The 18,742-nt window shown below is 41.8% G+C and overlaps 1 protein-coding gene across 1 annotated transcript; it reads left to right on the forward strand.

Annotated features, from left to right (window-relative positions):
• The first annotated feature begins 1,298 nt into the window (after positions 1-1,298).
• Positions 1,299-13,749, forward strand: LOC139921828 (switch-associated protein 70). Its single transcript, XM_071912198.2, has 12 exons — positions 1,299-1,429; positions 3,014-3,154; positions 4,447-4,620; positions 4,830-5,057; positions 5,942-6,088; positions 6,404-6,512; positions 6,683-6,864; positions 9,474-9,581; positions 10,312-10,478; positions 11,023-11,221; positions 12,660-12,756; positions 13,165-13,749. Exons 1-12 carry the CDS (start codon positions 1,334-1,336, stop codon positions 13,281-13,283), a joined length of 1,767 nt encoding a protein of 588 aa, XP_071768299.1. The 5' UTR covers positions 1,299-1,333; the 3' UTR covers positions 13,284-13,749.
• Positions 13,750-18,742: the final 4,993 nt, after the last annotated feature.

The following is an 18,742-nucleotide window of genomic DNA, read 5'->3' on the forward strand; positions in this document are numbered from 1 at the left end:
TTGGAAAACTGGACTACAAAAAAATAAAATTCACAGGAGGTAGAGGTTTTAATCGCTCTTTATGTTGTGTAATTTGAAATGTGCAATGCGCAGTGTCCACTCAGTTCATTTTGATGGCCAGTTTTGAACGCAAACAGTAGGGGGTGACATGATAATATAATACTATAATACTTCAGTGTCGGTGACACGAGTTTCCATCTCCATAGGGGGAACCTGTGGTGTAAGTATGAAGTTTCTATCATGTATTGTTCTTGAGTGAACGTGTTCAGACGAATGTGTTTACACCACACAGACGCCCACACCACCATGATGAGCGTACCATGGCGGGGAGATATTAAAAAACAAAAATCTAAGCTGATTGGTAGACATGTAAGAAAAGCAGATGCGTTTGTTTGACAGTCAGAAGTTATTTTGAATTATTTTGTTTTGGATTTTTATTTATTTATTTATTTGTTATTGCATTAAGGTAGGTGTAGTCTACACATTTGGAACTACTCTCTAACCAATATGATATGACTTTACTCTGCAAGGTGTGACTCAAAGATTATCCATTATTTATATTGTCATGGAGATAGTCTCAGAAAACTTCTCTGAGACTGTAGGGATGAAGTACATTCATTCAGCCTCACTGTTTCACACTGACATCAGACTTAGAAAGTAGTTGCTTTGTGTGGGATTATATTGTGGAGCCTCTGAAATTGTTTAACCTGAATTACAACAATTCTGAATGGATAATACTACCCAATTTGTGTATATCTCAGACAAAGATATTCCTATAAAATCGCACATTGATTTATTATTATCATCATTATTATTATAGAGAATGCCATATTCCTAATGGAAAATCACTTTTTTTTATAGTGACCATTGTACTTTATGATGTTTTTTAATCTCCTATGGTATCACTATATTCCTATAATATCCCTTTTGGGTATTATATATAATTTATAGTTTTGCTATATATATTTTCTGAAAAGTAACGCCAATCCGATACACCAGAATTCAAGATCATCTTTGAATTAGGTTACAAACACACACACACACACACACATACACACACACACACACACACACACACACACAGAGAGAGAGAGAGAGAGAGAGAGAGAAACACTCGAGGCACTAATTTACATGGGTTTCTTGAACATGAACCGTAATGTGGCGCTATCATGCACTTTTCTGTGCTGCGCCACCAAGGTCACGTGTGTGTGTGTGTGTGTGTGTGTGTGTGTGTGCGCGCGCGCGCGTGTGCGTGTGTGCGTCAGATTGGGACAGTTGAACAGTTGAGTAGAGTCCAGACAGTAAGCAGACCCCCCTGGTGCTGTGGGAGAAAATGTGGCTGCGGGACGAGGTGTTGAAATCAATATGGCACGCGTTCACGGCGCTGGACGTGGATCAAAGTGGAAAAGTTTCCAAATCTCAGTTAAAGGTACGATTCGGTGTTTCTTTCGATGAGAGTTTATGTACTTTGCTTACAGGCTTATAGATGCATCGAATAACGGTTCAGACACTCAAACTGTAACTTTAGTGCACTTGAAGAGCGTTTTGTTATGTTTCTATTTGTTTTGTTTGTTGCTGATGCGACAATTGAATCCCCCTGCGGGATAAATGAAGCATCTAGCTCATCTGAGCGGGTCCGTCAGAAGAGTTGTTTTTCTGAGAGTGGTAGCACGTCCAAACTACACTCTGATATGATAAAGAGCTATTAAGCTGCATTTTAGAGATACTGTATATTGCGACCAATATGTGTGTTGCACTTGTCAAGTGGGTCAGATTCTTTCAGATTTATCCACCATTTATCCACTGAATATTATTGGACATGGTTAAATGTGCATTGTACTTTTCTTGTGTATAGCAAATACCAATGCCAGTGAATCTAAGGTAGAAAGAAACTATACTTTCTGGTGCAGTAGGCTATGTTTATGCCATAATAGCTCTCCATGAAGTCTGAGATCGACCTGCTGCATATAGTTTGCTCCTGGAGAAAGGGGCACAGGGAGGATGTGTGTGTAGCAGTGTGGTGTTTTGCTGTATGATAGTGTGGGCCTGGGTCGGAGTTGTTTTCCTGCTGGGACTGATGTCTATGTGCCCAGCCTGACAAAGACACAGTCTGACTCCTGCAGGGCCTTTCCTCACACACACACACACACACACACACACACACACACACGCAGTTGCCCTCACAACACGGCACAGTAGCCAGGAAACTGTAGCTCACCACTGCTCAGTGTTGTGCTGCCTCAGCATTGTCAGCTCCAATTTGTAGCACTTTATTTTTGTTTTCAACACAGTCTTTACCAATGTGAACTCAATCTCAGTGAGGACCTTTAGACTCTAGATGTCCCTGTCATTCATTGGTTCGTCGTCTTTACCTGCTTATTCCTCTTCAGGGTCACGGGGGGGCTGGAGCCTATCCCAGCATGCATTGGGTGGAAGGCAGGGAAACACCCGGGACAGGTTGCCAGTCCATCATAGGGCTAACACAGATAGACACACACTCACATTCATACATTCATGGTCAATTTTAGAGTCTCCAATCCACCTGACTTGCATGTCTTTGGACTGTGGGAGGAAACATGCAAACCCTAGAAAGCAGAAATCTGGGAATCGAACCCGGGTCCTTCTTGCTGTGAGGCGACAGTGCTCACCTAGGTTTTCAAATGCAAAAGATTTTATTACCTGTTATATGTGAGCGTAATTCACCCATTATTAGGCCTATACAGCTGAACTAGTAACAGTATGAAACAGTTTCAGGACAATGAGCGAAAATGAACAGAAGTAACGCTTGGCCAGTAATGCTTGAAAAGAACACTGCCATGTTTTTGCATGCATGGTAGCGTGATCTTGAACCTCACCTTTAACTTATGCTTATGAGTTCATGCTGAATGGCGCAGTGTACTGAATGTACTGAATGTACTGAATGTTGGGTTTGATGTAGATTGATATCTCTCAGTACCCACTTGGTGCCATGCCCCTTTTTTATGTGATAGCATCTCATCATTACTTCACTCAGGTACTTTCTCACAACCTGTGTACGGTGATGAAGATCCCTCATGACCCCGTGGCCTTGGAACAGCACTTCAAGGATGACGATGAAGGGCCGGTGTCCAACCAGGGCTACATGCCGTACCTCAACAGGTTCATTCTCGACAAGGTGGGCACCGGGAAACAGATTTCGTGTCACTAATATTAAACTCCTCAAATTCTATTAAACTCCTCGTCATTTTTGCCATAATGTCTCAATGTAAAGCTGAATGTTTTAATCCAGAAAATGGGGTCATTTTTGTGTTTTCGTGGGACACAGTAGGGCTGGGCGATAATTCAATATCATCGTTTATCGTCTTTCAGTGGAATCATAAGATATCATGATTATGATATCGTGACACAATTCTGCTGTCTAAATTGATGATAACAAGCAAAGTTTATTTAAAGACTCTAAACAAATGAGGTATGAAACATTTAAAAAAATATAATTTGAAAATTTCAATATTGTTTGACATCACACCTAACATTATCATTCGGTTCAATGGGATGAACATTCATTTGATTATTTAACATGTGATCTTGCATACATGAGCCCTATTGTAGTATATATCGATATCTAAAAACAAATCCTTATGATTATCGTGATATTGTTTTCGCCCAGCCGTAGGACAGAGCTACCACTGTCGGTGTATGGTGGTGGGAATGGGAATTGGGGAATCTTGTGTTTCTATTCTCGTCTAGATGCTGTAGTTTTAACAAGCTTACATAGAAAAGTATGTTCTTCAAAATGACAAGTGTGCAAGACAAAATCGCCTCCATCACTCACAAATTCAGCCCAACCTAACTGCTGTTTCCTCAGTCAAAGAATGTGTGACACGGAATATGATGACTAATCATGATCAGTGGTCTGTGCGCTAGAGGAAATGCTTTTGCTTACTGCTTTCTTGTAACCAAAGAAACAGAATTTTATTTCTATGGTTATTGAGAGCATAACATGTGCTTATTCAAATTTGTAGCTATCAATGGAAGCGTCTTTGCATTCATGTGTGATGAAACAGGTGCAATATCTGAATCAACTCCTTCACTTAAAGGCATTCCTGTCTCTAATAGGATATTTGACCTGCACCCTAGTTGGCGTGTTGTAACACTCACATCTGTTGAAGTGTACCATGAGGCTTGCCATCAGCTTTGTTGGCAATGAAACTAACACTGATGTCAATTAGTAAACTGCTTGAGTTTCACTATTTGTACTTGGAGGCTATTTCCTTGCCTTTCTCTCTTCGACTCTGACTTGAATTGAAATGAGGCATTTAAGAACATTAAGTTTGTACTTCACATCCTGTGGACAAAAGTGTGTGAAAGGAGACAAACGCCAGTCTCCTATTTAGCATTTGTAAACACACTGACCTTACGGGCGCTGAGGGATCTGACTTTGGCTGAATTCTGTGTTTTTAATCACAGATACGGGATGATTTCGACGTACTGGAGTTCAACAAGATATGCTGGACGCTATGTTACAGGAAAAATATCAGCACCGCTCATCTTCTCATCTCAACCGACGATGCCTTCAAAGTCTGGAGCATTTTCAACTTTCTGTCAGAGGACAGGTACCCGCTCATCATCATTACTGAAGAGGTGAGAAAGATCCTCACAGCCCTATGACTTAAAACTCACTCTACATGGAAGTGGACATTCATATCTGTCCCATTCTCTGTTTGAGACAAGAATCTAATATAGAAAAGGGGAATGATTAAGACACACCTTGACCAAACAGACCTTTCTAGCTATTTTCTAGATTTTCTACGCTGGTTTGAGCTGTTATGGTGTCTGTCCTCCTCCCTTAGATTGAATACTTCTTGCGAAAGCTGATGGAGACCATGGGGAGCGGTTGGAACGAGGAGAAGTTTGCGGATTACAAGCTCCAGCTGAACATGAAGAAGAACTGCCTGACTGCCTGGGAGCTGATTGAGCTGGTGGGCATGGGTCACTTCAGCAAGGGCATGAACCGGCAGACCCTGTCCATGGGCATCACGGAGGTCTTCCAGGAGCTCATACTGGATGTGCTCAAGCAGGTGAGACGGCGCTCACTGATTGGCTTATCTGCTGTCTGTACACACATCAACTGGCATCGATTGAACTGACATTATGTCCCGCCACCTTGGTGCATGGTGTGGACTTTCACACATCTTTATGAACAAAATAACTCAAGAACATGATAGAAACTTCATACTTACACCACAGGTTCCCCCTATTGGCTTCTCAAGTGTTTTCATTTCTTTTCGCCTATGGTGACAATGAATGGGATTTTTGGATCCCATTTGCCAATCATTCTGTTCTTAAAATGGGTGAATAATGTAAGTAATGACATACGACAAAGTTATTACATGTTGTAATGCGTTACTGGATTTTCTAAACATATTTTGCTAACCACCATGGGGCAGATGTTGCATTACTTCACAAAGCAAATGAAATATGGCTAGCAATTTTTTTTTTTCATTGCAGCTTCAAAACCCATCAGAATCTACCTGAACAAATAAAGAAACACATAGTCAAGTCAGGTCATACTTTATTTGTATAGCACATTTCATTCACAGGATGGAAACCCTTATTTGGGCTGAAAAATTATGGCACGCTTGAGAAGACAATAGAAGAGATGATCTGATTCGATTTTGGAGCACCTTGCTGCTACATTTGCATATTAACGAGGAAAACCTGATTTTCTTGAAACTACCGTAACTCCTTAATGTTTTAAGATGTGTAGTTCATATTAATACCACCCATGTATTATGTGAAGACAAGTATGTTGACATAGAGATATTTGCTAATTAATGCATTAATCAGCTTAATTAATGACCTCATTATCATAACTGGCTATGTTTAATATATCATGGTGATTATGGCGGGACATTAGGCAGCTCAAGTGCCTCTTGTTTTACTTTCACTCTGTATCCTGAAGGGCTACATGATGAAAAAGGGCCACAAAAGGAAAAACTGGACAGAGCGCTGGTTTGTGCTCCGACCAAACTCGATGTCTTACTATGTGTGTGAGGACCTCACAGACAAGAAGGGAGAAATTGTTCTGGACCGCAACTGCTGTGTGGAGGTAAAACTCTATCAGTATAGTTTGGGTGATGTAATGTAATGTCAGAATCTATTGTTGTCTAAATGTTGAAATAAGGAAGATGCAATGTATTTTTAAAAAAGTATAGTTGCATAATTTTTGTCATTATTGACCAATCATTTGTCACAAGCTCCCTCATGTTTCCAAATGATGAAAGCTGAAATTTCCTGAATGATTTCATTTAGCTCAGAAACTATCAGTACAACCTAAACTGCAGCGACTGTTGGAATTTTTTATAAACCCACATATTTTTACAATATGGTTGAGAGTACCACTACATGTTAATCTCTCCTGCAGTCTCTCCCAGATAAGGAAGGGAAGAAATGCCTGTTCATCATCAAGTGCCCTGACAAAAGCTATGAGATCAGTGCCTCGGATAAAAAGAAGAAACAGGAATGGATCCAAGGTAGTGACCAGTCTTTTTAACCACCGCTCTGTAACTAACTCACGGGTTTGTCACAGTTTTTACCGACTCACCAGTGAATCTCCTGTATAATCAGGATGTTGTGTAGATCAATCAGCCAAAGTTACTGTATACCAGAGCAGTGACTTCGCTCTGCCTCCATCCCCTGGCAGCTATCCAGACGTGCATCCAGCTGCTGAGGCTGGGGCTGCCATCTCCTCACCGCGAGGCCCGGCTGAGGCGCAGGGAGCTGCGGCAGAGGCAGCAGGTGGAGCAGGAGGAGCTGGAGGAGAGGATGAAGCAGCTGCAGACGGCCAACGAGAGCAAACAGAGACAGCTGGAGGCCATGAAGAAGGTACTCTTCTCCGCTAAACTCCGCTACACCTAGAAACTGACATTTAGAAGGAGGCTTTCAGACAGTTTTTGCTCCAGTATCCATTTGCAAAACTGAAATGTTGTATATACTGTAGGAATCCATTCACAACTCACGCTGCCTTCAGTGAACATTTCTGTCTCAAACATGTGGTATTGAGCAATGATGATTCTATTATAGGGGGCCGTTTTCTCCTATTAGTCCCTGCCTGATTTTCTACCACTTTTTCTCTGTTCACCTAGATTAGTTCCATGATATCACTGTTTACTAAAAACAACAAGCCCAGAGTTAACATTTTGACTCGCGCAAATGATGCAGTGCTCCCTTTGGGCCAATCAGTGACATTAAATAAAACTCTCATTTTGTGGGAGACACCTTTTTTTCTGTAAACATTTCTTGTAAATATACTATATAATGAAGCTCATATAGGTCTTTATGAGAAATGTGATGATGGTGAATAGCATTGTCATTGTGCGTAAGAATTCAAGATGGTACCTCAAAAAAGGCAGGAAATATGTTAAATGTGCTATATTGTAAGCACAAATATTGTGATATACTGTACGTATATGTTAGGCCAGTCAATGTAATTTTAAATGCAGGATCTCAGTGACGAGTCATTTCATTAAAGTTGGCCTAATAGTTTAAATATGATGACATATGACTAACAACCACATCACAGACGACCCCCATCATATACAAAGCTACATGTACAGCAGCATTGAATCTTACAGGAATGGAATGATAGCAGATTTCTTTTCATTTTGCTATAGACATTTTATAGGATTTAAATATAATACAAATACGGATTGTATTGTATGAATAATGATGGATTGTCTGAAGTGAGGACTTAGCCTGGACCCTATAATAGATGTGGCTCATGTTGTGTCTCTGAACACACATGCTAGATAAGGCATGTATGTGTGACCATTCAACACAACAGGCTTAGTGTATGCTGCAGTGCCTCTACTGACTATTTTCAAGTTTACTAGACACAATGAAAGGTCAGAGCTTACCCACACTGCCTCTTTTCCTGCCTATGGAAAAATCCCCTCCATCTCTTTCCTGCCCTCCTAGTTCTTTCTTCTTCTTCTAATAGAAGTTGCGTTTGAATATTAAATATTTTATAGATGTGGGTTTAAAGATTTTACTCTGTGTGTATGTGGACAGTGACACATTGTTTGATATTTTAGCTCCAGACTCGTTTGACTGTTAATGTCAAATACACAATAACTACGAAGTTATAGTGCAGACTGACACCTTTCATTTGCAGATATTTGCAGCCATAATGGATGAACTGCTGATTAACTAAATATGTTTCTGTTCATGGTCCCCCCATTTCAGGGTTCTTACATGTTTTGGACAGATTAGGATTATATTTGAAAATAAATCTTACTGTGCAGTGACTTCTAGAGGTCTGCAGTCCATAACCGTCACCAGAGCGTTGATATGTTAATGTCAGATTTCAATGTATTTCTATGACAGCCAGCTCTAAATGTCTTTGAGGCAGTATGCAGTACTTGGTCTTCTAAATGAATATGACTGATCAAGGGTCTGAGTTATCAATCAGCCTTGAATCATCATCCTTACAAATAGACATGAATAACCTAAATGGCTGTTTCTCCCTACTATTCTCCCTATTTTATTGTTATTTTAGATCACAAGTAATAACAACAGATATCCAAACCATCAGACAATGTGCTGCTGTCCAAAGTGTTATGGAGCTCATCTGCATTGCTTACTGCTTACATTGCTGTAATAGTATTACAATGTTTATATAGTGTTACTCCATTACCAGTCAGAAACATCACATTTTTTGGGGGGTTATGGGTTTTTGTTGTCTTTTATTTTCAGTTTATCTGGTCTGACCCTTGTGTAACTAGTGCTAAACTGGTACAAAATGACATTCTGTACTGAGTGCCTAATTGATAATAAAATAATGCTTTTATTAGTAAGTTTAAACGTTTCATTTTGGTGTAATTAACTGTGGGAAAAGTAGCATGATACAGCAGTACATAAGAAAAGGGAAGCAAAAGCTGCCATGCAAACGATGTGTTGTAGGGAACACCTGCGTCAAATAGAAGGCAAAGGGTTTGAACACGAGTGCTGCAGAGCTGCTGTGGTGATTTACATTAGCGTCTTGAAGAACTCTCACTTCTGCTTTTACCCTGCCAGATGGATTTCTTCATATTTTTATATACTAGGCAAGTCCTGTCTACGTGGAGAATGAAGTTTTCTTATTGTGGAATCTAATCTACCATTGTGAATATTTGCATCTGTTGCCTGATGCGTGTTTGTGTTGTTGAACTAGAGCATTTAAAAGCAAAAAATGTGTTCTTAATTGTTATTTATTTTAAAAATTTCTCAATCTATTGACCTGGAAGTACATGCTGTAGTAAATTGCTGTTCTATACTCCTGATAAACCTAACTGAAGGACATGTTTTAACACAAATTCTTCCTTAAAAAAGCCAGAGAAAAAGTTTCTTTATACAGTCTCGTCAGTCTTTAAGGGATTTCCCCTTGTAGCCTAAGGTAGCCTCCGGTCAACAAAGAAGTAACAGCTCTTGGCTCTTTCCTTCTTTGTGCCTCACAGGAAGTGGAAGAGACAGCGGCCAAAGCCGCAATGGAGGAGCGTAGGAGGAAGCAGACTCAGACAGACCTGCAAGATCGCTACAGATTGGACCTAGAGAGAGAGAAAATGGTAACCGCGCTGCCCGAGTCTGCCTTTCACATTCTGCATCGACAGCTCCTCTTCTGATCCTGCTGATGTGGGATAATAAATGATACATTACACATGTGGGGGACACACACTCGTGTTAGATGTTCAGAAACAAAACAAATAGCCCGGTAAACGCAGGATAACTTTCTGCATACATCTTCTGATTAAGTTTCTATCATCCATCTCACCCCTTGAATACATAATGTGTGGCACCACCCTTCCAGGAAACATACACTCGAAATAATTTTAATGTCACGGCTCATGGAGTCCCATGATGATGAGTCATCTTTTTGTCTGAGATGCACTAACAGTCGTAATATTCACTGTCTCACTATAATTGCAGTGAAAGCAAGTCTTTCCACTTCAGATTCATCTCAGATAAGATAAAGATAAGATCAACTTAATTCACCGCTGAGGGGAAATTGCGTCATTGCGGCTACAAAGAATAGGATGTAGATAAAGCCGAAGTAAATGCCACATATTAAACATTAAAGACACAGTGTCCTCATCATGCTAAACAGAGCTTCTATTGGCTAGAAAGAATTCCTGCTGTGTTGACTATTGACAGATTTACAGATATTTCTTGTATACAGATTTACAAACTTACAGTTCAGTTCAAGCGCCTATATGCAGGGTATAAAAATGTGCATCATTGGCTGTCCACATTATCATTGTCAAGTGTGTGTGTGTGTGTGTGTGTCCACTCCCTCAGGTGCGTCAGCAGATGGAGGAGCAGGTGGCCCAAAAGTCCAGTGAACTGGAGCAGTACCTGCAGCGCGTCCGGGAGCTGGAGGACATGTACCACCGTCTGGAGGAGGCCTTAGACGATGAGAGGCAGGCCAAGCAGGACGAGGAGGCCATGCGCAAGCTGCAGGCCAGGTCAGACATACACACACACACACACACACAGATAGAGTACACAGTATGTGGATGAATATGCCCAGATAAGCCTATGCATGGGCGTCACGGCAGCTCAGTGGTTAGGATTGTCGCCCTACAGCTCTATTTACAGCTTATGGTTTAGTCCAGCACCCCAGGGCCCTGACTCCATATGAACAGGAATAAGCGGGTAAAGAAAATGAATGAATGAAGGAAATTTTAAGCGTTCCCATCATGCAGTATGTTCTTATATGTGAGTCATTTAGGCATATGCACATCTTCATAGGTGCTGGGTTGAAAAGAAGTCTGCATAAATGAAGTGTAGAACGCGCTCACTACGCTCTATTAATGAACGCTTTATTAATGAAAAGACAACATTTCAGAGACCCCATGAAGACCCTTAATGGTTTGAAATGTTGTCCTTTAATTAATAAAAGTGATTTTGGAGCATAGCGTGTGGGTGCTACTCTTCATTTTTGTTCTCAACTGCACCATAGGTTTTTATGTACATATGTGTGTCTGTGTCTGTGTCCGCCCCTTACAGGCTGCTGGAGGAGGAGGCAGCGAAGCGGGCCGAGCTGGAGCACATCCACCTGCAGCAGCAGAGGGCGATCTCTCAGACTCAGGCCGAGAAGAAGGAGCTGGAGGCCGAGCAGCTGGCCAAGGAGAAAGCCCTGCAGGCGGCCATGCTTCAGCTGGAGGGCCTGGAGAGGGAGAGGCAGGGGGCGCTGGAGCAGTACGAGGTCAGGGAACACAAACATGTCGAGGGAACAAAATAGCCAAGATCATATCCAGTGGTCACACTTTATTTGGATGGTCCGATGCTGGTACTCAACTTACTATCAAGTGACTATAATGTGTCACTCAACAGTCGACTGAGTTTCATGTGATACTTACACTAGTGTGGAAAGCTGTCTATAGATATTCAATGTCTAGGTACCATAGCTTACGTGCACCTCTTCAAAAATGTAACTGTGTGTAGGGCGACGCAAGAACTGTGATTGACCCACTTCGTATTTTCTCCTACCTGTATCCGATTGATGTCCGCTGATAATGAAGACAGCGGAGAACATCGAAGAGAGACGAGCTGAGGAGGGCTGCAAATATATTCACTTGTAGGACACGTCATCTCCAAACTATAAAGACTACCAGATGTCACTGAATTCGTGCACAATCACCCACGCAGAACCATAAATTCTCGCACCGCCGTAGACACCTAGGCCGTTTCTACGGCAGCAATTCGACGCAGAAGTATAATTTACCCTTTAGGGTTGGGGTTAATGTTAGAAGTGGGATCAGGTTAGGGTAGGGTCAAGATTAGGCTAAGGTCAATGTTAGGGTTACATAGTCTGTGCAGATGCACCAAATAGGCAAGTGACACTTTATTGAACATCTAGTTTTTGTCACCTGATAGTTTTAACATTGGACTATCCAAATAAAGTGTTATCTATCTAAAAGTTGTTTACTGGATTTTACCAATCTGAAACCCTGACATGAGAGGTTAATGTTGTCTGGCAATCTACCCCTTAAATGGAGCCTCTCTCTCAGTGTCTGAAGAGTAATAACAGCCATTATACATGGAAGCCACTTCTGCTTCATGTAGTCTTTACTTCATATAGTGACATTATTATTTGCAGCTGCGTCTAATTGTGGCTTCCTGTTTTCATTTAGCTGAAGACGATGTTCACTCATCATATATTAGTTAACAACTACTCTGACCTATGTAAAACTACATATGCATTATGTTTGACATTTTCTGTATTTTGCTGATGCTTTCATCCAGAGGACTTTCAATTAGTGCAACAGTAGAATTAGCTGAAAATCATGTCCCACCGGTATTACAGTCAGCCAGTAATGAGGAGTACAAGAGTCAAAACAATAATGCAGTCAGAATAAAATATTAATGTATTCTCAGTAATGGAGAAGTGCTAAGTAAGCCAAGTAGAGACAGTAAGCAGAACCCGTCTCGACTGTCTCAACTGGTTTGACGCCATCATCACCACCGACAGCTCATACTGTCCTTATGTGAATGACTCAAAGCCCTTACACTCATTTATCTGTCTGTCTGCACTCCGCTGACATCTGTTGGGTGTTTATACAGTATGACACTAACTAACTCTCTCTCTCTCTCTCTCTCTCTCTCTCTCTCTCTCTCTCTCTCTCTCTCTCTGTCTCTTATAGGTGGTGACAAAGAAACTTGAGCGGGCATCTAACAAGACTAAGACTTGGAAAGACAAGGTGGCCAAACACGAGGGACTGGTGCGTCTCATCCAGCCAGGTAAGGATTGTCGATGAGTGTGTGTGTGTATGTGTGTGTGTGTGTCCAGAAAGATTTAAACAATAAGCTACGATAGGCTGCGCTTTACAGTGATTTCGGAACTGCTAAGCATGACGTGAGGGGTGTATTGCTTTTATACAACGGCGGTAACGCACCATTGTATTGGCCAACCCTGTACTTCATACTGCCTCAGAGTAATTTAGAGCTAAAGCACATGCAAAGTCTGCACTTCAAGCCCAGAATCATTGTCGTTTCACATCTGCAGTCCTAAGAATATGGAGCCAAAACATCAAATAATGTGCTGCTTTCCAAATACTTAGGGAGCCTCTTATAAATGATGTATGTGTGTGTGTGTGTAAGTAAGGTAAAAGGTTTCCCTCCCTTCTCTCGTCACTGGGTCTGCTGTAGGCCATAAGGGACCTCAGAGGATCACTAACTGGGGTCCGGCCTCATTCACTGACGCCGAGCTGGAATTGAGGAAGAAGTCCTGGCAGGAGAGGAAGAACCAGGGGGCTCAGGCTCAGTAAACACCGAGCATGTTGGACGGACCACATACTGATGTTGTAGCGTCACAAGGCTCTTACCGTAATGATGACGAGCCACAAATTAACTCTTGAGTCCATGCTTTCACATTCTGAGACTGAAGCGGTGAGATAAAAGGTCTTCTGAGCCACATGATAGATGTGTGTGTATATACCCAGTGGGAAATTAGCAAGAGAATTATGTTTGATGCTGTGTGTTGTTGTATTAACAGATTTTATAACTGAATTTTTTTTAACTGCATTTTATCAATTTCCTCTATAACTAACGTTCATATTCATATTCAAGTTTTTTTTAATTTTGTTAATTCGAATTTTTTTATAGGCAGATTTAAAATTGTAATGTTCATGCCGTCCATTCTAATTGTATGTGCTGAGTATATTCAGTGTGTTGCTTTGAGGTAGTTTTGTGTTTTGACATTCTACTTGTATTGAATAAACTGAGTAAACCTGCTGTAGCGTTTATTGTTTTCAACTGCTTTTGTCTGATGAAACCACTGGGATGTATCCTAAGGAATATATGGAACATTTGACTCATTGAACATGAAATGATAACAGTAAAAACATGTTCTTATTGACTACAGTTTCCTGGTGGAATCTTGTACTTAGTGTGATTTTTAAAGTCTGTCCTTATGTCTGTTGTGCTTCTCAAATCAGCATGTTGTGAAAACAGCTGAAGAACATTTGAGCTGCACAGTGTCCATTAACCTTTTAGGAGGATCTCCCCTACTCTTTGAAGTTTACATTCATTCATTCCTTTTTACTATTTCAAAGGAAACTGGTGTGTTATTAGTAATCTTAACATTAATCCATTGCTTAATGATTAGCGGAGAGGGACAATGTGAGTGTATGTTATATCAAGGGTGTATGTATATTGGATATGGCACATTCTGGCACTTACACATCATTAATGCATCGTTAAACTTATCACACAGTTGAAACAGAAACATTGTTGATATGATCATACAGTATGGCAAGCCCTTATGCTACTGCACCATAGTTTATTCAAGGTAGAGGTAACAGAATTAGGTCCGTTATCAAGAGGTAGGTGTGGTGATAGAAAGGCATGTGAGAGGGCAGCATTACACTTTGAGCTCTTATTTTGTCAGATGGGAGGCACTTAATTGTTAGGTATAGGTGACTGAATTGAGCCTGTGAATAATACTGATAAATAATACTGAAACACAAAATTGAGAACAGTTTTTATGAAAGGGTTTCCACTTCAGAATTCACTAAATGTGACAGCTTGAGGAGAACCAAACCAGAACCTCCAAATAACGTCCCTCTAATCCCTCTCTAAAGATGGCAGTGAGCTTCAGTAAACAAGAACGTTTTCTTTCTTTTATTCATGTGGGATCGGGGGACCTTTTATAAATTCTTGTATGACTCATCTCCCTCCTGAACCATGACTGAAACATGTAGAAGAGCCCTACTAACAGTGACCAGCAGGTGTCATCATAGGCATATAGGATCATGGCTCTGTAATAAACTGACAGCAGCAGGAGTGGGAGCCACTGTGCTGGTGCTACAGGCCCATGTGGCAGCCTGCAGCCATAAAACCCCACGACACTGACAAATAGTCTTTATTGGTTAAAGCGCAAAGGCAGTTTTGCATCTGTTAGAGAACATTTTCACTCTTATTTTACACTCCCTTGCTTGCTCGGTGTGCCTCTCGGTGTGTCTTGGGGCTCTGTGCGTCTCGGCCATGTGAGGAGCCACCGGGTTGAGCTGGTGACTCCAGCAGAGAAGAATGCATGGCTGCAGAGAGCTAGTTAGGGCGTCCCTGGGCCCCGGGTGTCCTCTCTGTAGCCTTTAAGAGGGGACGCTCAGCGCAGGCCAGGCGCCGCCGCCGCCACCGCCGCTGCTGCTAAGATGTTCTTGTGAGAGCCACGTCCAGATGTGTGCCTGGTTCTTGTTGTAGTTTTCACTCTTTAGTTAAGTTGGTTGATAGATGAATTGAGACTTTAAAAAGCACTGCAGCTGCTCGCCCATTTGTATGATTGATCGATATGAGGGGAAATATGACTTCAGTTATAAACCGAGGATATCTTGAATGAAGTGAAAGTGTATGATTTCAAGGAAGCACAGTTGATGCAGTGCACATGGCATGCAGGAGCGGAGGCTTTGTTTTGCCATGTCTCTGTGTGTCAAAACACATCAGGATGTGCAACAAAGGACCACTGTTCTCCCACACACACCTCAGCTTTCCCCACCCTCATGTTTTAGTGGGCAAAAAACAAAACACCACCAACAGAAGAATATTATAACTATCTGAATCTATCAGCTGTGGGTACTTTGTCTTGTCTTTGCCAGCCAGCATGCACAATGAGTGTCTTGACTCTCTGTGGTAAATAGCCTTACGCCACCTTAATTTCTGCCTTATTAGGAAAGAGGAAGGACCGGAGATGGATGGGAAGAGACAGTTCATCTCAAGTTCAGAGTGTCAGAGCAGGAGATAAGAAGCTGCATTCATACACTAACCTAACAATCAGCACCACACAGATCCCTGCATACAGGTGGCTTACAGATAACATCAGACAGAGAGACACACTGGCCAATTCACTGAGCTAATACTTTAACCAGGAATGCAGCTCGCCACCAAAAAGATAATGTAATTCACACAGCAGCTCCTTTTATGGACTTGTTTGTTTGTGTGATTGGCAAATTTTCAAGTAGTGTACCCCTTGACCTCGTCTTACACAATGGAGTTTGAATCTGATATGTTACTATGTTGCTATTAAATAAACTAAACAGCCAAAAAATTGAATAAAACAAACAGCTGATGACTGATAGAATCCAGCAGCAGGATTGGACACATGAAAGCTTTTCTCCTTTAAAAAAAAAAGGATAAACAGAGTTTTACATTTTTAACCTAGTGTAAAATAAATAGATTTACTGTTCACATTTCTCCTATAAGAGGTATTTATATCCAAGGATCTGTGAAAAATGTGGGCGCTTTTTCTTAAAGACTATTCTCAGCACTCACTGTTGGGGAATGGGAGGGTTTTATCTCCGTGGCTTAATTGCACAAGCCTTGGCATTCCAAAAATAAGGATATCTCTCGCTGTCTCACCCTGGCCCCATGTGGCCAAAAGGACCTTAATGCCCATGACCAATTCATCTGAGTCCTGTCCAAAAAAATCCTCATGTAAATAGATTCGAAACGGGAACATTCTTTGGGATGGTCTGGTGGTGGATAAATGTCTGGCAGATGCCTGCTTTCTGGGTGAGATGTCTTCCCACAGTGACTTCACAGCCTTCGGTATTTCACATGGCTGGCTGGATCTTGGGCTCAGTTGGAGAGAGAGGTTGTGGGTCACTGACACTGGAGATGGAATAACATCAGGGCTCGAATCGTCACAGGCAAAATACACCAAGTGGACCAAGGAAAAAGCTAATACTGAAACCTTTCGCAGACACACACACACCCCTCACCACCTCCACCACTGTCCCCTACAGCTATAAATCAAATGTGGAATCGTGCTCTTCTATTCATGGATGAGCGGGCGGTGTCCGGATAAGATCATCTGCAGCCCAGTTGACTCACGCAGTTGATAATTTCCCAACTAGACCCCCATGTTCTGGCGCTGACTTCATCCTAATTTCTGGGGTGGAACGAGCCGGTGTGATCAGTGAGAGTCAGTGACATCAGTGTTTGGAGTATTGGTTTTTGGAGCAGGTGCCCAGCGAGGGGCCACAGGCCTCTGAGGCAGAAGGGCTGCAGCGGCGGTGAATCAGCTCTGCATGCCTGTGTCACTCTGACATTACCCACATTGCTAATGCACCCAGGAAATGAGAAATGATGCATCGCCCACATTGCAACTGAACCGCTACAGGAATACTAGGAATTGGAATACCAATAAAAAAAATCTGTTATGTGAGTCATCTGTGGCAGAATAGGAGTATTTTTGGGCCTGTAGACAAAATCAATTTCGATTTCAAACTGTTCTCCTTACTACAACTGTGACTGTACATATACAAGATCCAAATCCAATAGATACATGCAATCTTTAATTTACAGAGTGATTTTGATTTCTGTTTTTATGAGAGGGCAATACTCTTCCAGCACAACCAAGAATAATCACACTGAACTTGTGAGAAACATTCAGCCTAGTCACACAAAATCACATTTACTGTATTTTGAAACACTGCTGTGCTTAAGGAAAATAGATTCAATCATCAATAATTTGTCTCAACTTTTGGAGCTGAAGTCACTTGTAGATGTAGTAATGTAATCCAAGCTGTAATGTTCAGGATCTTAAGGCTCCTTATACTTAAACTGTATACAACTCATTTGCATGTATATGATAGCTGCAGTCATAATTCAGTCAGCGGAGAGCAGTTATGTGGAATCCACAGGAGAAAAATGACTTTCGAGTAAATATAAACCCCGTCACTTCTTCTCCAGGAGGAAATGAGTCCAGCCATGCCATTCCGAAGAATCCGGTCGGAAATAACTTCTGCTGCATCCCTCTGTTCGCGGGCAGGGGTCCTAATCCCCGTACCCAAAGGAAGAGGCTAAATATGGAGTTGACTGCCAGAGAGTCTGCCCAGATGTTGGCCTGCTGCAGCTCTGCACCTGCTCCCAGTACAGGCCAGCTGGGAGATCGTGCTGAGGAACATGTCCAACCCCCCTGCCCCCCAAAAACCAAAAAATCTTTGGTCTACTTCTGGCCTTCAACTTCCCATCAGAGACAAACCTCCCCAGGACTGCAGGAGTCCCTCTCAGTCCCGCCAACTAGGCGCCACAGAGCCTGTGTTGGGTTTCTTGCCGAGTCCCTTATTCATTGTTGGCAAGTGAGAAATCCATCCTCATCGTCTCCAAGCCTGGAGTTGGCTCCGAGCAAACGCCAAGTGTTGCAGTGGTGTCTACTTACCTTTCATTGAGAGAAAAGTCTTTTAATAAAGGCGAGGTGTTCATAAGAAGCCAGAAAACGTGGCTCTTACTAATGGCTTGGGTTTTCTTCCTGTATCCTATGACCCATTGTATAAAAACGAGCCATTAGGTATTTCATGGTGAGCTTGCGACATCCCAGGAAACATCACAATACAGGCTGTGTTGTTGGGATATCTGCTAGTAATGATCACCGGTGCCAAAGCATGTTCTCATCCCATAACTTTATTATGTGACATTTAGTAAGGGTATGTTTCAAATAGAGATGGTGCACTTATTTATAACTTGATGCAAGTCGTTCCTATCAGGCAGACAGCGATTTACTGATATTGCATTCAGTATGCCTATGCACAATGACTGCTGTGTAGACCAGTGGGCCTCCAGACCCAGAGTTTTCATTCTAGATGTCTAATACAGACTGATTTAGACCTGGGATGAGCAGTACTCTGGGTCCTGGATTGATTGAAACCCACTGGTGTAGATGTTAGTTATGAGAGCAACAAATAAGAAAAAACCTGTGATATTCACTTGGTCAACAAGTACAAAATGAACA

Source organism: Centroberyx gerrardi, chromosome 1 (assembly GCF_048128805.1).
Source record: "Centroberyx gerrardi isolate f3 chromosome 1, fCenGer3.hap1.cur.20231027, whole genome shotgun sequence".
Taxonomy (NCBI): domain Eukaryota; kingdom Metazoa; phylum Chordata; class Actinopteri; order Beryciformes; family Berycidae; genus Centroberyx; species Centroberyx gerrardi.

Excerpts from the sequence above, each read along its gene's own strand:
- LOC139921828 (XM_071912198.2), top strand. The coding sequence starts at position 1,334 with ATGTGGCTGCGGGACGAGGTGTTGAAATCAATATGGCACGCGTTCACG. Across the intron at positions 5,058-5,941 it reads TACTGGATGTGCTCAAGCAG|GGCTACATGATGAAAAAGGG; the intron begins GTGAGACGGCGC and ends TGTATCCTGAAG. Across the intron at positions 9,582-10,311 it reads ACCTAGAGAGAGAGAAAATG|GTGCGTCAGCAGATGGAGGA; the intron begins GTAACCGCGCTG and ends CCACTCCCTCAG.